Raw genomic sequence first — 16671 nt, forward strand, 5'->3', positions numbered from 1 at the left:
AGAACATTAAAAATATAGGCTACGTTGTCGTTTGTATAACTTTCATTTGAAAGTTGCATCTAATTTTGACTGGCTGCTTTTTCACTAAAATGTGCCATGCATAATGAATGGCCTGTATGCTAATCATATCTTATTTTGTATATACATTTGCAAGAATAAGTATGTGAACCACTTGCAGAATCTGTAAAAATGTGCAAAATTTTAAACAAAATAAGAGAGATCATACAAAATGTATGTTATTTTTTATTTAGTACTGTCCTGAGTAAGATATTTGACGTAAAATATGTTTACAAATAATCCATAAGACAAAAAAAAAAAAAAATAGCTGAATTTATTAAAATGACCCAGTTCAAAAGTTTGTGAACCATTGATTCTTAATACTGTGTGTGGTTACCTGATGATCCACGACTGTTTTTGTGTTTCGTGATGGTTGTTCATGAGTCTCTTGTTTGTCCTGAACAGTTAAACTGAGCTCTGTTCTTCAGAAAAATCCTCCAGGTCCCAAAAATTCAAAACCCATCTTTTGCATATTTGAACCCTTTCCAGCAGTGACTGAATGATTTTGAGACCCGTCTTTTCACACTGAGGACAACTGAGGGACTAAAACACAACTATTAAAAAAGGTTCAAACATTCACTGATGCATTAAGGAGGGGGTGTGAAAACTTTTGAACAGGATGAAGAGGTCAACATTTTTCTTATTTCGCTTGAATATAATTTTTTTTCATTTAGTACTGCCCTCCGGAAGCAACAGAAGATACTTGCATGTTTCCCGGAAGACAAATTAAATACAATTTACCTTGATCTTCAAATTCCAAAAGTTTTCACCCCCCGTCTATTACACCCTCAGTGTGAAAAGACGGATCTCAAAATCATTCAGTCACTGCTGGAAAGGGTTCAAATATGCAAAAAATGCTGGAAAACTGATGAATCTGCAGGAGCTGGAGGTTTTGTCTGAAGAACAGAGTTCAGATTAACTGCTCAGGACAAACAAGAGACTCATGAACAACCATCACAAAACATAAAAACAGTCGTAGATCATCAGGTAACCACACACAGTATTAAGAATCAGTGGTTCACATACTTATAAATGGGGTTATTTTAATAAATTCAGCTATTTTTTTCATCTTGTGGATTATATGTAAACATCTTTTATGTAAAATATCTTACTCAGGACAGTACTAAATAAAAAATAACATGCATTTTGTATTATCTCCCTTATTTTGTTAAAATTATTAACATTTTCACAGATTCTGCAAGTGGTTCACATACTTTTTCTTGCAACTGTATCTATCAAAGTACCATTGTAATACTACCTGAGAGACCATATGTTTACCATGGTACCACCACAGTAAATTTTTTGAAAGGATCTATATAAAAAGTTTGATGTAGACATACTCAAATTTTGTGAAATCAAAACTTCCACCTAGACCATTTACTGAAACTATTTGGTGCAAAAAAATCTTGACTAAAATTATAAGCAGACTTTAGATGGAAAGTATATGTCCCCTTTAAGATTAACATGACCTATAATGATCAGAATCATTAACAACACAATAAAGTCATAAGGAGAGGGCTGTATTAAAAAGTCACTCATTCCCTAAAAAAATGACTTTTTTTGTTACAAAAACAATCCAGTAGTTTATTGAGATTTGCAATGTGTTCATTATTGGAGTCAGTTTCTTTACAACTCTCAACATGAAATGACATTTCATCTTAAGAGCATCATCTTATCATCTTATGAGCATTTTCAAAAAAAGAACAACAGAACAAATGATTTCATTACATTATAATCACATAAAGTAATTCTGATGTGACAGTGACGAACCTTAATAAATATAAAATTTTGATCATTTAAATGTTCAAACAATGTACTGGTAATGCATGGAGACAATTTCAAACATATTAAAGGATTAGTTCAGAATTCAAATTTCCTGATAATTTCCTCACCCCCATGTCATCCAAGTGCATCCATTCTTTCTTCAGTTGAAAACACTAAGGTTTTTGAGGAAAACATTCCAGGATTTTTCTCTATACAGTGGACTTCAACAGGGTTCAGTGGGTTGAAGGTCCAAATTACAGTTTCAGTGCAGCTTCAAAGGGTTCTACAGATGAGGAATAAGGGTCCTATCTAGCAAAATGATCAGTCATTTTCTAAAAAAAATAAATAAATAAAATATATATATTATATATATAGTTTTTAACCACAAATGCTCATCTTGCACTGCTCTGCGATGTGCCACGCATTACGTAATCATTTTGGAAAGTAACGAGCAAGTGTTTAAAAAGTGAATGTGCAAAGACTAAGTCAAATGGCCTTTACAAAAAAAAAAGATTTTGAAGTTGGAGGAGAAAATGAGATGGAGTTTTTGCCTTACCACGGTACTTCAGCCTACATCACACATGACCTTTCCAATGTGATTACGTAATGCGTGGCGCAATGATGAACATTTGTGCACTGTAAAAAAAAACTGTTGTTTAAAAAAAAAAGTGTTTGTGCTGCCTTAAAATTTTAAGTTTAAACAACTTGAAATGTGAAGTTGTACTAAGTGAAAACATGGATATTTGAGTTGAGTTGACTAAACTTTTTTAAGGCAGCACGAACACTTTAAGTTGAAACAACCTTCTTTTTTTTTTTACAGTGTGGTTAAAAAGTATATAATTTTTTTTTTTTTTTTTAGAAAATGACTGATCGTTTCGCTAGATAAGACCCTTATTCCTCGGCTAGGATCATGTAGAGCCCTTTGAAACTGCAGTTTGGACCTTCAACTCATTGGTAACTATTGAAGTCCATTATATGGAGAAAAATCCTGGAATATTTTCATTAAAAAAAAAACTTAATTTCTTTTTGACTGCAGAAAGAAAGACATAAACATCTTGGATGACATGGGGGTGAGTAAATTATCAGGAAATTTGAATTAATCCCTTAATTACCGAAACAACTCAAAACATACAGAAAGCAACTTTATTGTAGTGCTTTATTATAAACCAGGTTTTGTAATCTATCTGATGTATGAATAATACTCTTGTTAGTGGATTCACATGAGCAGAGAGGGCAAACTCTTATGAGACCATGTTAATAAACTGCCAGAAATACAGAAATGCTCCTTTGCGTAATTCAGACATAGTTAAGAAATAAAAATGACTTAACCAAGCACAATCAAGACAATAGTAAAAATGGTTTATACATAAATTTGTGCTGCTGCGGCTGATTTCAAATAAGCAGTGCATTAAACTGCGAACACACTCACACACACAAAAGTAATCTTTCTTCTATATTAACATGTAAGGGCCATCAAATCTATCACAAAATCCATGCTTGGCCAGAAGAAATCTTGAACCTTTGAGGCACATTAAAAGAGACTGGAGCAAATGGACCGTTCATGATCTTGTACTACTGAACACATCTGAACTAAAATCTCTATCTAGAGTTTTCGTATTTTAAAGAGCATTCTCCTTATAAAAACCCTCCGAACTGCCTATCACGTTTTCCAGAGAGGTTGAACAAGCACTTATGGAGAAACAGATAAATAACACTGAATTCTGATAACTGTAAAGAACATTTACCATGAGATACAAAAGTGCTGCATTAACATTGGTGAATGATTCAGAAATGCAATTGGCTGATTACCATGCTACAATATATTATTGTCCTGAAGATGCTGACAACAAAATGTTAAATACAATCAAATGTCATTATCGGAAACATAATTGTGCATTCTGTACACATTCCGTTGTGCTATTGGAGTATTTGGTGCATTCATGTTTGCTGAACACACGTCAAATGCATTTGTTAACAGACCAGTATTGCAATGATAAAAATGCATCAGTTGTTGTTTTTTTTTACCATCGTCCATTGAATATTCCTGTGTGTATGAGATGAATATGATCTTACAGAAGTCCTTGTGCTGTACTCGCTTACATACAAAATAATTACAGAACAGACATGCCAGTCAGTGCACAGAACAGGACCTGCCAAGTGTCCATTTCACATCGGCTACTCAAAAAAACTCTTGCCCTTGACGTATCCCTCAGGGTATCCATGTCAGAGAATGAAGCCCCTCCCAAGGGGCATGGCTAAATAAACCACTCCTTTTTGCTCTCGTCGATTGTCTCTGTGAAGGCGGGGTCATTCACGATGATTGCTGCATCGGCGCAGTCGGCAGACTCCGCCCCCTTGGCCTCGTTTGTGTGGTAGGAGCCCTTGTGACGGAACATGTGACGCACCAGAAACACCAGCGTGCAGAGGATGGAGAAAATCACCACTGCGATGATGCCTACGTGAGAGAGAATGCTATTAAACTCATGATTGTTATGATAAAGGATTAGTTCTCTTTCAAATGAAAATGACCTCAAGCCATCCTAGGTGTATATGCCTTTCTTCTTTCCGATGAACACAATCAGAGTTAGATTAATAAATATCCTGACGCATCCGAGCTTTATAATGGCAGTGAACAGGGGTCACGAGTATAAGCTGAAGAAAGTGCATCCATCTAAATCAATCCATCATAAACGTACTCCACGTGGCTCCGGGGGGTTAATAAAGGCCTTCTGAAGCGAAGCGATGCATTTGTGTAAGAAGAATATCCAAGTTATAAAGTAAAATATCTAGCTTCCACCAGACCACCTTCTGTATTCAACTTACGAAAAAACTTATGTATTTAACTTGATTGTTTCGTAAGTTGAATAGGGAAGTCATAGGACATAACCTAAGCGTTTTAAACTGCAAGAGTTTTACACTTGAATACGGAAGGCGGTCTGGCGGAAGCTAGATATTTACTTTAGAACTTGTTAAATATGGATATTTTTCTTACAACAAACGCATCGATTCGCTTCAGAAGGCCTTTATTAACCCGCTGGAGCCGTGTGGAATATGTTTATGATAAAAAATGACCGTGATTTTAACAGTAAAAGACTGTTGTAAAAAAATGCTGTGGTGAAAAACTGTCAATTGGTTTACAGAAAGTTTCCGTACTATATACGGTGAATAACTGTAATAGATCTAACGGTACATTTAATGTAATTTTATGGTAAAATACCGTTAAATTCAACGTTTTTGGAAGTGAAAAATAACAATTCATTGTAAAATTTACAGTGAAAAACGTAAATTGACATTCCCACAATTCCCTGCGTGACACTTCACATTTGATATATTTTCGTTGAAATAACTCTGTTTCTTCTTAGTTTTTCTCATTTTTTTCTAATCAGTTATGTACATTAGGGTTTTATGTTACATCTAATGTTGTTAAATTAATGTTTATTGCATTTTTAAAATTTCATGCATGTTACCATGTTGGTGTTTAGTGTGTGTGTGAATGACACGGTATACACCTTCTATATGTTAGCGTTGTCCTTCTCAGCTTGTGGTAAATCTGCTTGTGATGAACTTTGATTCATCATGTGACTCTTATCACCACTGTGTTTGGTGACTGTCAGTGTACGGTATTATAAAAGTGCAAAACAGATATTAGTACTTCATTAGGTTGGTAAATTAACATTATATCAGTTAATGAAATACGTTATTTTACCGTAAATTTAACAGATTTTTTTTACGTTGCTACTGTATTTTTCACGGTAAAGTTCTGGCAACCACAGCTGCCGTTTTTTTACCGTAAATTTTACTGGGATTTTTTCTACAGTGTGGATGGAGGCACTTTCTTCAGCTTCGTACTCGTTGGTCCTGTTCACTGCCATTATAAAGCTCGGATGCATCAGGATATTTATTAATATATCTCAGATTGTGTTCATCAGAAAGAAGAAAGTCATATACACCTCGGATGGCTTGAGGGTGAGTAAAGCTTGGGGTCATTTTCATTTGAAAGTGAACTAATCCTTTAATAAATCGTCATTAAAATATATTTAGAAATATTCTACACCAATGATAAGATGTCAAAGCAAAGTATGCAAATACAGTCACATTGGTTAATACACATTGGTTGGATGGTTAGTTGTATTTAAATTTATTGCCATCATCTTCACAGGCTAGTACTGTTCAACAAACAATACAATAAATACAAACGTTTTATAATATCCAAAAATTAATAAATAAACACTAAGCAATTCTGTTTATACTTTTCTATAAATGATTTTTTTGAATGTACTGGTTTTTCTAAGTCCATATTACAAAATAAGCCTTTCAAAGTTTGTCCTGATAAAAATCGTTGTCTCATGAGATTAGAAAAATTAAACAGACCAAAAACATGTTTTACAGACCCAGCAAGTATCCAGCTAACAAAAATATGTTCTAAGAATGTTCCCATTAAAGGGTTAGTTCACCCAAAAATGAAAATTCTGTCATTAATTACTCAACCTCATGTTGTTCCAAATCCGTAAGACTTTTGTTCATCTTCGGAACACAAATTAAGACATCAATTTTATGAAGCAAAGCAAGTGCTTTGTTTGCAAAAAAAAAAACATAATTTATCACTTTATTTACAAATATTAATCTCCAACACCTGGGGCCCGTTTCAGAAAGGAGGTTAAGTGAAAACTCTGAGTATGTTAACCCTGAAATGAGGGAAACTCTGGGTTTTCCGTTTCAGAATGGGAGGTATGTCAAACCCAAGAAAGCAGGTTAAAGGTGATAAAGAGGATCTTTTCGTCGACTGAGAAACCAAAGACTGTTACTGAGTTTTTGAAATGAGCACATGCTTAAGAACAACCCTCCTTCCTTTCGAGGGAACGCCTCCCAAAATTCGTGCACGAGTATTGGAACATGAGTGTTTACCACCGGCATTCACTGTGTCGTGTTAGTGGATTCATTATGTCGGACTCACCGCAGGTAACTCATAATCTGCAGTTGTTACTCCTGTCTCCGGACAAAAACATTGCATGCGGAGCCTGTTGAGTGTGGAAAGTTACTGGAGCGCGCAGCCGCCCGCGCTCGTCTCTCACAAGGAACGTCATGGCAGTGATTGACAAGCCAGAGGGCCAATTGTTTACGCGATGATCGCGTAAACGATTGGCTGATGTTTTTAAGGCCCTACCTCGTGCACAGATGATGTATATTAATATTATTCCTTTCAGCGCACCTAATAAATAGTCTTTTATCAGTTAGTAAAGACAGTTTCAAGTAATATTGCAAAAATGTATAAAACAAAACATCCTCTTTAGCACCTTTAAGTCAAGCCCGTTTCTAAAAGGGAGGTAACTCTTACTCAGAGTCAGTTACTGTGGTAACTTACTCTGTGAACCTAACCTGGTCGGGAGCAGGTTTTCTTCGGTAAACCCAGAGTTTCCTTCGGTCTCCTCCCTCTTTTTAAAGTGCAAGTGATGTTTAAATAGTTCATTCATTCGTTCATGCTGCAAAAATGCTTTTCGTACGGAGTATTTTTTGTCCTATTTCAAGTACAAATATCAAGATGGATTTTGCATATACGAAAATGATATAACATATTTAGTCTTGTTTCCTGGGGGAATCTAAATTAAGTACATTTTACATAAGTAAAAAGATCAATATCTGCCAGTTTGGTAATAAAAAAAATCTTAATGCAAACGGTAAACAAGATTATTCAGAGTGTCTATTACGAAGTACAAATTTACAGTAGTTCCGCCCACTAACGTCAGACCAGGTTAAAATTGGTGCACGTTCCTGTGGTTGCAGTGGTGTAGGCAGTGTGTTCGATTCAGAGAATTTATTTGTGATGCGATTGACTGGGTTCGAATCCGCCTTCTGCCGAGCTCGCTATTCTCCCTTTTCCCATCACATATCACATCAGAAAGGCATTTATCTTCAATAAAAATGAAGAAAATGTTCTAAAAGTTGAAGTAAATTGCCTAACGAGTGTTTAATATTAATGAAATAATTTACACTTTTATTATTGCATCTTGTTAAATTATTATTATTTTTCTTTTTTTTTTTTGCATGTGGGATACCATGAAAATGAATATTAGTTCAATAACTTACCGTTCTGCCAGTTTTCACCTTTGATATTATAACAGTGATAAGAATTAAACTTGCATTGACTCAGAAGTATCCGGACGTCCTTTTGTCACATACTGTTGCCATGGTGAATCGTAATATCGGAGCTCCACTGATGATGGCTTTTCATAGTCGTGGTGCACGCGCTTAACTCGGAGCCAACCTACTTAGAGTCAACTGAACTAACTCAATTCATCTGTTCTGAAACAGAAAACTCAAAGTTTTCCATTTCAGGGTAAGTCAACTCAGAGTTCATGTTTTAACTCAGAGTTGGTTGAACCTCCTTATTGAAACGGGCCCCTGCTCTCGCATTAACACAACACACATGTGTTGTGGTCCTCTTGTGAATGTGCGTTGGAGATAAAGTGGTAAATAAAGTGGTAAATTATGTTTTTTGTGCAAAGAAAACACTTGTGTTACTTCATAAAATCGAGGTTAAACCACTGTAGTCACATGGAGTACTTTAATGATGTCTTTACTACCTTTCTGGATCTTGAAAGTGGTAGTTGCATAGGCTGTTAATTGACGGACAGAAAGCTCTCAGATTTCAATAAAAAAGATCTTCATTTGTGTTCTGAAGATGAACGAAAGGCTTATGGGTTTGGAACGACATTAGGGTATTTAGGTATAGGGTAATTAATGATAGAATTTTCAATTTTCATTTTTGGGTGAACTATCTCTTTAAATTATGAAAACATTATTTCGGAATGTTCTCTGAACCTTCTCAGTGTCCAGTTCTTGGTTATGTGAACATTAAGAGAACTTTCAATTTTGCAAACATTGTGAAATTGGAATACACATTGCAAGTGCCCTGTATTGTTGTGCATGCTTAATGTAAGCATATTAAAGCGTGTGAGAGTATTACACTACAACAGTATATTTCACCTCCAATTATTGCAGAGTCTCTGTTGACACCATCACGGCTGACCTGTTCCTCGTTGAATGGGAACTGGGCACCGGCTTGAAAGAAAGAGAAAAACTTTTGTGAAAAGAGCAGTTTTCTGACTCTAAACGTTTACAATCCCTTTCAAATTATTTCTTGGCATACATGAAGTACAGAAGGCCAGTGTGTTAATCTGGTGGGCAGATGAGTGAATCTTTGCACACACTCAGGAGGAGTCAGGGGGCTGGTGTTGGCAGGGGAGCGGATCTGAGACGAACCGTCTGCTCTTTTCATCTGCCGTCTCCACAGGCTCCAAACTACATATTCCACAAATATCCATGAAAGCTCAAGCTACTCAATGTCATGGGTGTAAGAGTACAAACACCAAAAAAGTATGCTCTATCTAAAACTAATTATTACTTTAAAAATACAAGATTGCAAATACATCGCCTCTCTCACCATTGCAATCTCACTTTAGTTCTGTCATGACAAAAACTGTGAATTCATATTGCCATGGATTTGAGGATTAGCTGTGTATACTGAGGTATAAAATGCTAAATAAATCAAGTAAAATAGTGCCAATTGAATACAAAATATTTGCATAATTAAACAAAATGAGAATTAAAAATGTTATTAGATTATATTTAAATAATTAATTTCTAATATTTTACTAATATTTATTATATTTATTATTTTAATATTAGATTATATCGCCCGATAAAATTATTAATATTACATTAATATTAAAATTAAAGTTATAAACTGATTAATTTAAATTGTTTACAGTTTAAGTATATATTTATTATATCAATGTAATACTACTAATAATTTACTATAATGTATTTATTATAATAATTTATTTATTATTTCTAAAATTTTAACTACACTGTAAAAAATCATTTTCATGATTTGTTATCACAAATTCTTTTCTTTTGTCAAATCAACTTCAGTAATTAATGTGGTTCAGATAACATAATACTTTGAGTTTCTGTTGATTAAACCAATCGCCTTCATTGTATTAACTTACATTTTTAATTTCAATGAACTCAAAATTTTAAGGCAACCAGATAAATTACTTTTTTTTTTAAGTTAAACCAACAATTCTTTTTTACAGCGTAGGGGTACTAATAATAAAAACAATGCAATTACAACTAAAAACTAACTATAGTTAACAAAGAAAATAATGTTATAAATGTTATAAAAAGGAATACATTTGGGATGTAACACCGATTATACAAAAATATCAGAATTATGAACTCAAGATGAATGAAAAATACCACTAAAGACTAAAATCATTTTTCATACTCCATTTTGTGAATCCACACACATCCTCAGGTAAACACACACATTATAGAGGACACTTTTCATTATCTTTATTGTTTTTATACTGAGCTAATGATATTTACTATTCCCTAACGGTAACCCTACCCATCACAGAAAACTTTTTGCATTTTACATAAAACAACAACAACAAAAACATAATTTTATATGATTTATAAGCTGTTAAAAATGTCCCCACATGGTCAAAAATGACTGGTATTGCTATCCTTATGGGGATATTTGGTCCTCACAACATAGGATTTACCAGGTACACACACACAGGTTTGTTTTGCTATCAAAGTGAGGACATTCCATAGGCGTAATGGTTTTTATACTGTTCAAACTGGACACTCTATCCTCCTACACTACCCCTACCCCTAAACCCCTAAATCACAGAAAACATTCTGCATTATTACATTTTTGATAAAACATTGTTTAGTATGTTTTTAAAGCTTTTTAAATATGAAATCTCCTCATATTTCATGTTTACGTCGTAATACCGGTGTAATACCCATGTCATTATATATTTCTTCCAGGCAACCAGGAAAGATCTCTTCATAACAGAGAAATTCTGTAGAAATTCTTTTCCTGCTCAAGAGTAAAACATGATGTGGAACTTTTTCCACAATAACTCCCCTGCCAGTACAATATTTCATTGTAATGTTAAAAAGATGTAAGAGCAAAATACCACCAATAAAGAGTTGTTTTTCATCATCATTCGGTTACCTGAATCTGGGTGCCAGGGGTCAAAGGCTGCAGACATGGGCGGCACTGTGAGTGGAGACGCCCCGCAGTTGGACTCCACCAGGACTCCCTGTATGGAGGCTGTGGAGGGCAGTGCGGTCCTCAGGGCGGCCTTCAGCGGGGCGATGCGGTTGAACTGCACTCTGGAGAGACAGCCCACGAATCCTGGGGTGTTGTATCGCTCTATCAACACCGGATCAATCTGACCCGTTTCTGAAAGAAAACAGCAGCATTTTTATATATGTGAAGAGAGAAAAGCTGTTCTGTCCTTTATTATCCTCAGCTTTTCTTCCAATATTACTACACATCACAACCAAACATCCAGCTACAGAAAGAAAAAAACATCCCACCTGAAGTCTTCATCTCAACGCAGAGTAAACACAATGTTATTACAATGCATATAAATAAAAAAACATATGCTAATATTTTGAATATAACACATTTTATCAGCATGGTACCTGTTTGTGATCACAGATGCGGAACTGCGTATATCTTCCCAGCCTATAGCAGGTCTTGCAACTCTAAGCTAAATGCCTGATTTCTCCTTTCTGTCCGTCTCTTTCTCAATCTACCTATGCGGAATCTTGACTAGAAAATTCTAGATTTCCTTCTGTTTAAGGTGAATGCGACAAATAGCCATCTGTCTGAGAGCTATCTGTAGATATCAACCCATCACACTTTCAGCTGCTCTCTCTCTCTCTCTCTGTGTAATGCAGCTCAGAGTTACAGCTCATTTCTGCTAGAAATGTCTGAAGGGAAACCTGGAGACTGGATTGAGATCAGGAGTGAAACCTGGAGCTTCACATGATGATCAAATGAACGGAAAAACAGAAAACTGAGACATGCATTCATAGACTCTGTGGGTTATGACATTGTTTTGTGACAAGATTTGAAATCAAATTTTATTCCTAATCAAATATACTAAATCCTAAATGAATGAATGAATAATATAGACTGAAAAATAGGTATGTTGGTCTCTTTGAAATGCCATTTCTAGAGTATATCACTATATTTAATTATGTTATACTTTCATTTTATGGACCAGCGTTGAAGACTTTGCTTCCCAGAATATAAAAATATTTGTTGAATTAGTTGTCAGAGTTGTCCTTCATTAGCTGCGTTAACATGGACCCTAATAATCGGACTACTAGCACAGTTGGACTAAAAATATCACATGTACCCACATCAACTGGAATGAATTAAAATTTAATTCGGATTGTAAGGGGTGTTTTAAACCTTTTCTAATCCGATCGAGAGGACATACTTGATCGGATTTAAAACCGAAACTAGAAAGTACTGCGCATGTGCAGTGATGTAGAAATGGCACGTATAACACGGGGAATGAGATGTTGTTATTGTTGAATATAGTGTCGTGTCATTCTAAAATTGTCCTTCCACTCATCGTCTGTGAAGTGGAGAAGGACAAATTCCCATCAGTCCTTGCTTCAGACTCTCATTCACAGACGCCTTGTTTTGTTATTCATTTAAAAAAAATAATTAAAAATCTTACTGACTTAGCGTACATGTTACATTTATGCATTTGGTAGACACTTTTATCCAAAGTGACTGACATTGGATCCAAGGTATACATCTTATCAGTTCATGCATTTCCTGGGAATCAAAGCTATGACCTTGGCATTGTGATCAATCATGCACGGCTTTGTGAGTTACACACACATGCATACATTCCAAATGCACACTTAAAACAACAAATAACTCAATTTAAATAATGCTTACCAAAAACTTTTCCAAGGAATATTGTCTTCACAAGGTTAAATTCAGCATCTGAGGCTTCAGGAAGAGTGTAGCCTACTGTGGGATAATGATCCACCTTCAACACATATTAAGACTCATAAATCCAGTGAATTTTAACAGTCGTTCATCTGAACTGTAAACCATCTTTGTCGATTGGCTCCACTGAGACTATACAGTACCTGCAGCTGAATGAGTCTGTCCTGTCGGGTGATGTTGATGTTATGGGGCTGACCGTTCGCCATGTTACGATGATTCAGGCTGATGGTGAACGGCTCCCTCAATCCCCCCAGGTTATAGCGGACCTGTAGAGTACCTGAGGGAAAACACAATCAATGTTTCATCAATGTCAAGTGCTTCTAAGTTGGGTTATTATCATTAAAGAGTTAGTTCACCCAAAAATGAAAATTCTGTCATTTATTACTTACCCTCATGCCGTTCCACACCTGTAAGACCTTTGTTAATCTTCAGAACACATATTAAGATATTTGAGTTGAAATCCAATAGCTCCGTGAGGCCTGCATAGGGAGCAATGACATTTCCTCTCTCAAGATCCATAAAGGTAGTAAAACATATTTAAATTGGTTCATGTGAGTACAGTGGTTCAATATTAATATTATAAAGCGACGAGAATATTTTTGGATTGCCAAAAAAAACTAAATAACGACTTATTTAGTGATGGCCGATTTCAAAACACTGCTTCAGGAAGTATCAGAGCATAATGAATCAGTGTGCCGAATCTGCTGTTCGGAGCGCCAAAGTCACATGATTTCAGCCGTTGGCAGTTTGACACGCGATCTGAATCATGATTCGATACACTGCTTCATTTATGCTCCGATGCTTCCTGAAGCAGTGTTTTGAAATCGGCCATCACTAAATAAGTCGTTATTTAGTTTTTTTTGGCGCACCAAAAATATTCTTGTCGCTTTATAATATTAATATTGAACCACTGTACTCACATGAACTGATTTAAATATGTTTTTAGTACCTTTATGGATCTTGAGAGAGGAAGTGTTCATTGCTCCCTATGGAGGACTCACGGAGCCATCGGATTTCAACTAAAATATCTTAATTTGTGTTCTGAATATTAACGAAGGTCTTACGGGTGTGGAACGACATGAGGGTAAGTAATTAATGACAGAATTTTCATTTTTGGGTGAACTAACCCTTTAACTAAAACTAAAAATCATTAAAAAAATCTTCTTTACTTGAAATAAACAATAACTGAAATAAAATAAAATATAAAAAATCCTGGGTTTTTGGGCTTCAAAATATAGCGTACCATTCACTCCCATTATAAAGCTTGGAAGAGCCAGGATATTTTTAATAAAACTCTGATTGTGTTTGGGTGAAAAAACAAAGTCCTATACACCTAGGATGGCTTGAGGGTGAGTGAATTATGGGATCAATTTCATTTTTGGGTGAACTAACCCTTTAAGCATTAAATCTGAGCTCTAAACAAGCAAACAGTCTCACCATTTTGCCGCAGCACCACAGCCAGGTAGTCCTGCGTCTTGGAGCTAATGTAAATGAGAACGGCGGGCGTGTGGGACGTGCTGAAACTAAAGCTCAGCTCCTCATGGGTCAGATTACCCACTGAGCTTAGGAATCCAGAGTCACCTTCTTTAACTGCTGGAGGAGAGCTGCTCTCTGACATGAGGTCGTACCGCACCAGGGTCCCACTCTCAAAGTACCCACCAACATCTTGAATGGAAGCAGATGACAATAAGAACAAAGCAAAACTGATTCAAATCGGCTTGTAGTCCATGTCTGTTAGCTTTGATGTCAGTACTAATGTACGAGATTTGTGGATTTAAATGTTTTTGTCACTCATTATGTTACAGTCAAAACAAAACTGATTTAACTATTTACTAAAATATGGGCCCATACCATCATTGCAGAAAGGCCCGTCGAAGGCGGTCAGACTGCAGTCGCACGAGTATCCGTTGTATTTCTCAATACATTTCCCTCCATTTTGGCAATGCATTCCGTAGCTGCTGCAGTGACCCGAGCATCCAGGCTTCACCCCTGGTGTGACCTTTGCCCTGCCCTCAAGGTCAAGTGTCACCCCGTTGACCTTCAGGGAACGAATGCAACCCAGAAATCCTCTCTGCCCCCCTGAGGCTCCTAAAGAGTAACACATAACAAGATATTAGCCTTAATAATAATAAAAAAAAAACTTTTTTTTTAATTAAAAATGTATAAAGATTTGATCATTTCAATTAAAATAACCAATAACTACAAGACATTTTTAAATTGTTATAATGAGATATTATGGAGCCAAATTTACTTTCATTATTATTAATAATTTTTTAAATATTATTATTATTTTCTTAATTTATTTATAATAATTAATTATCTGGAGCCAAACTGATTACTATTATTATTAAAATATTTTTTAATATTATTATATTATTGTTTTTTCTCTTCATTTTTTCGTATTTGTCATTAGGAAATTTGGAAATTGGAATGTGGAAATTTCTATTTCCCCAAATAACTTTAAGATTCATTTTTTGTACACCATGAATTGTACTTTTTTTCTTTTTTTTTTTTTCTTTTTAACGGGTCTCTGGACATGACATGCAGGAAAAAAAATAGTAGGCTAATTCGTGCGCACGATTTACTAATTCGTTCCCTCGATTTACTAAAACGTACGCACGATTTATTATTTAGTTCCCTCGATTTATAAATCATGCGCATGATTTAGTAAATCGAGGGAACAAATTAGTAAATCATGTGCATGATTTAATTTTTTTCTTGCATGTCATGTGCGGGGCTCCTTAATTTTTATAATGTTTTATTAGAAAATTGTTTTTGATTGATTGATTGATTGATTGATTGATTGATTGTCATAGCAACCTGGTTGTCTGGAATTTTTCCTGGTGAGCTCATCAAACAATAATAACATACATAAAAGACACATGCAAATACAGAAATGTTTTACAACTGATAAAATTTCATCATAAAATCAGGACATTACTCAATAGGCTGTCTGTGAAATTAATCTTGGAAGTCTAATTTATTGAGATCTTACCTACAAACAGTTGACTGAAGAGCTGCAGGCGGGTGTGGCCCTGATGCGGGGCTGACCGCACCTCCCTATGCAGCTTGTCCAATCGCAAAACAGCCTCCTTAATATTCCGTTCCGCCTCCACCTTGTGCCACTGGTCATCATTGAGGGGTGTAGATGAGCGTACCATTAACTCCACAGGCCCGTTGCCCACATCAAATGAGAATGACACCACCGTAGCAGCTGTGGAAAGCAGGGATGTTTTTGTTAACTAAACTAAAGCTATTAAAAATGGTTTTTTGGTTGTAATAAAATAAAATATGAATTTTAGATAAAGAACAATCTTAAAACAACAATTTATTGTTAGAAATGTTGCATGGCAGCTAACTGAAATATGTTTAAGTACTAAAATCACAAAAAAAAACAAAAAAACAAAAAAAAAATCAATTAATAAAAATGAAAAAAATGACAAAATCTCAAAAAAAAATTACTAAAACTTAAACCAATATTAAAATGGAAAATGAAAATATAAAAATAAAAGCTAATTCAAAATATTAATACATACTATAATAGTATAATATCTTTTCTCTGGAGGGAAGATAATAGTGATTTACCTCAAGATGAGGTGCTAAAAATATGTGGTATTCTAAATGTAAGCTTACATTTGAGTTCTAAGCGAATGAAATCTGGATTGCCCAGGTTTTCCAGAAAGACGCCATGTGAGGCTGAAGTCTTAAAATAGAAGGAAACGTCTGCGCTGGTCTCGGCTTGGAAGGTGGGAAAATGAAGATAAGATGCAGGTGTGTTGAAGGACGCTGCGTTCCAGTAGTGACCTATAAAAGAAACACACTGACAACTCAGTAGACATTTGTTTTGGTAAAATTTAAAGAGGACATATTATGCCCTATTTTCAAAGTCTTGATTTTGTTTTTGGGCTCTACTGAATAGTTTTTCATGCTTGAATATTCAAAATACACATTATTTTTCATATTTTTTACATTGTTGCAGCTTCTCTCTTCCCAGTCTGTCAGTAACACTCTGG

General features: G+C 35.2%; 1 protein-coding gene across 1 annotated transcript in view; it reads right to left on the reverse strand.

The window, feature by feature from the left end:
• Positions 1-2960: 2960 nt before the first annotated feature.
• cntnap2b (contactin associated protein 2b) overlaps positions 2961-16671 on the reverse strand; it is a 53472-nt gene continuing 39761 nt past the window's right edge. Inside the window, exons 18-26 of the mRNA XM_048164038.1 lie at positions 16292-16462; positions 15654-15872; positions 14510-14746; positions 14096-14323; positions 12802-12935; positions 12605-12698; positions 10850-11080; positions 8806-8880; positions 2961-4276 (exon numbers count right to left, since the gene is read on the reverse strand). Of these exons, the coding sequence (XP_048019995.1) occupies positions 4077-4276; positions 8806-8880; positions 10850-11080; positions 12605-12698; positions 12802-12935; positions 14096-14323; positions 14510-14746; positions 15654-15872; positions 16292-16462 (1589 nt within the window). The 3' untranslated portion in view covers positions 2961-4076. The remainder of the gene's footprint in view (positions 4277-8805; positions 8881-10849; positions 11081-12604; positions 12699-12801; positions 12936-14095; positions 14324-14509; positions 14747-15653; positions 15873-16291; positions 16463-16671) is intronic.

This window comes from Megalobrama amblycephala, linkage group LG17, assembly GCF_018812025.1.
Source record: "Megalobrama amblycephala isolate DHTTF-2021 linkage group LG17, ASM1881202v1, whole genome shotgun sequence".
Classification (NCBI taxonomy): Eukaryota; Metazoa; Chordata; class Actinopteri; order Cypriniformes; family Xenocyprididae; genus Megalobrama; species Megalobrama amblycephala.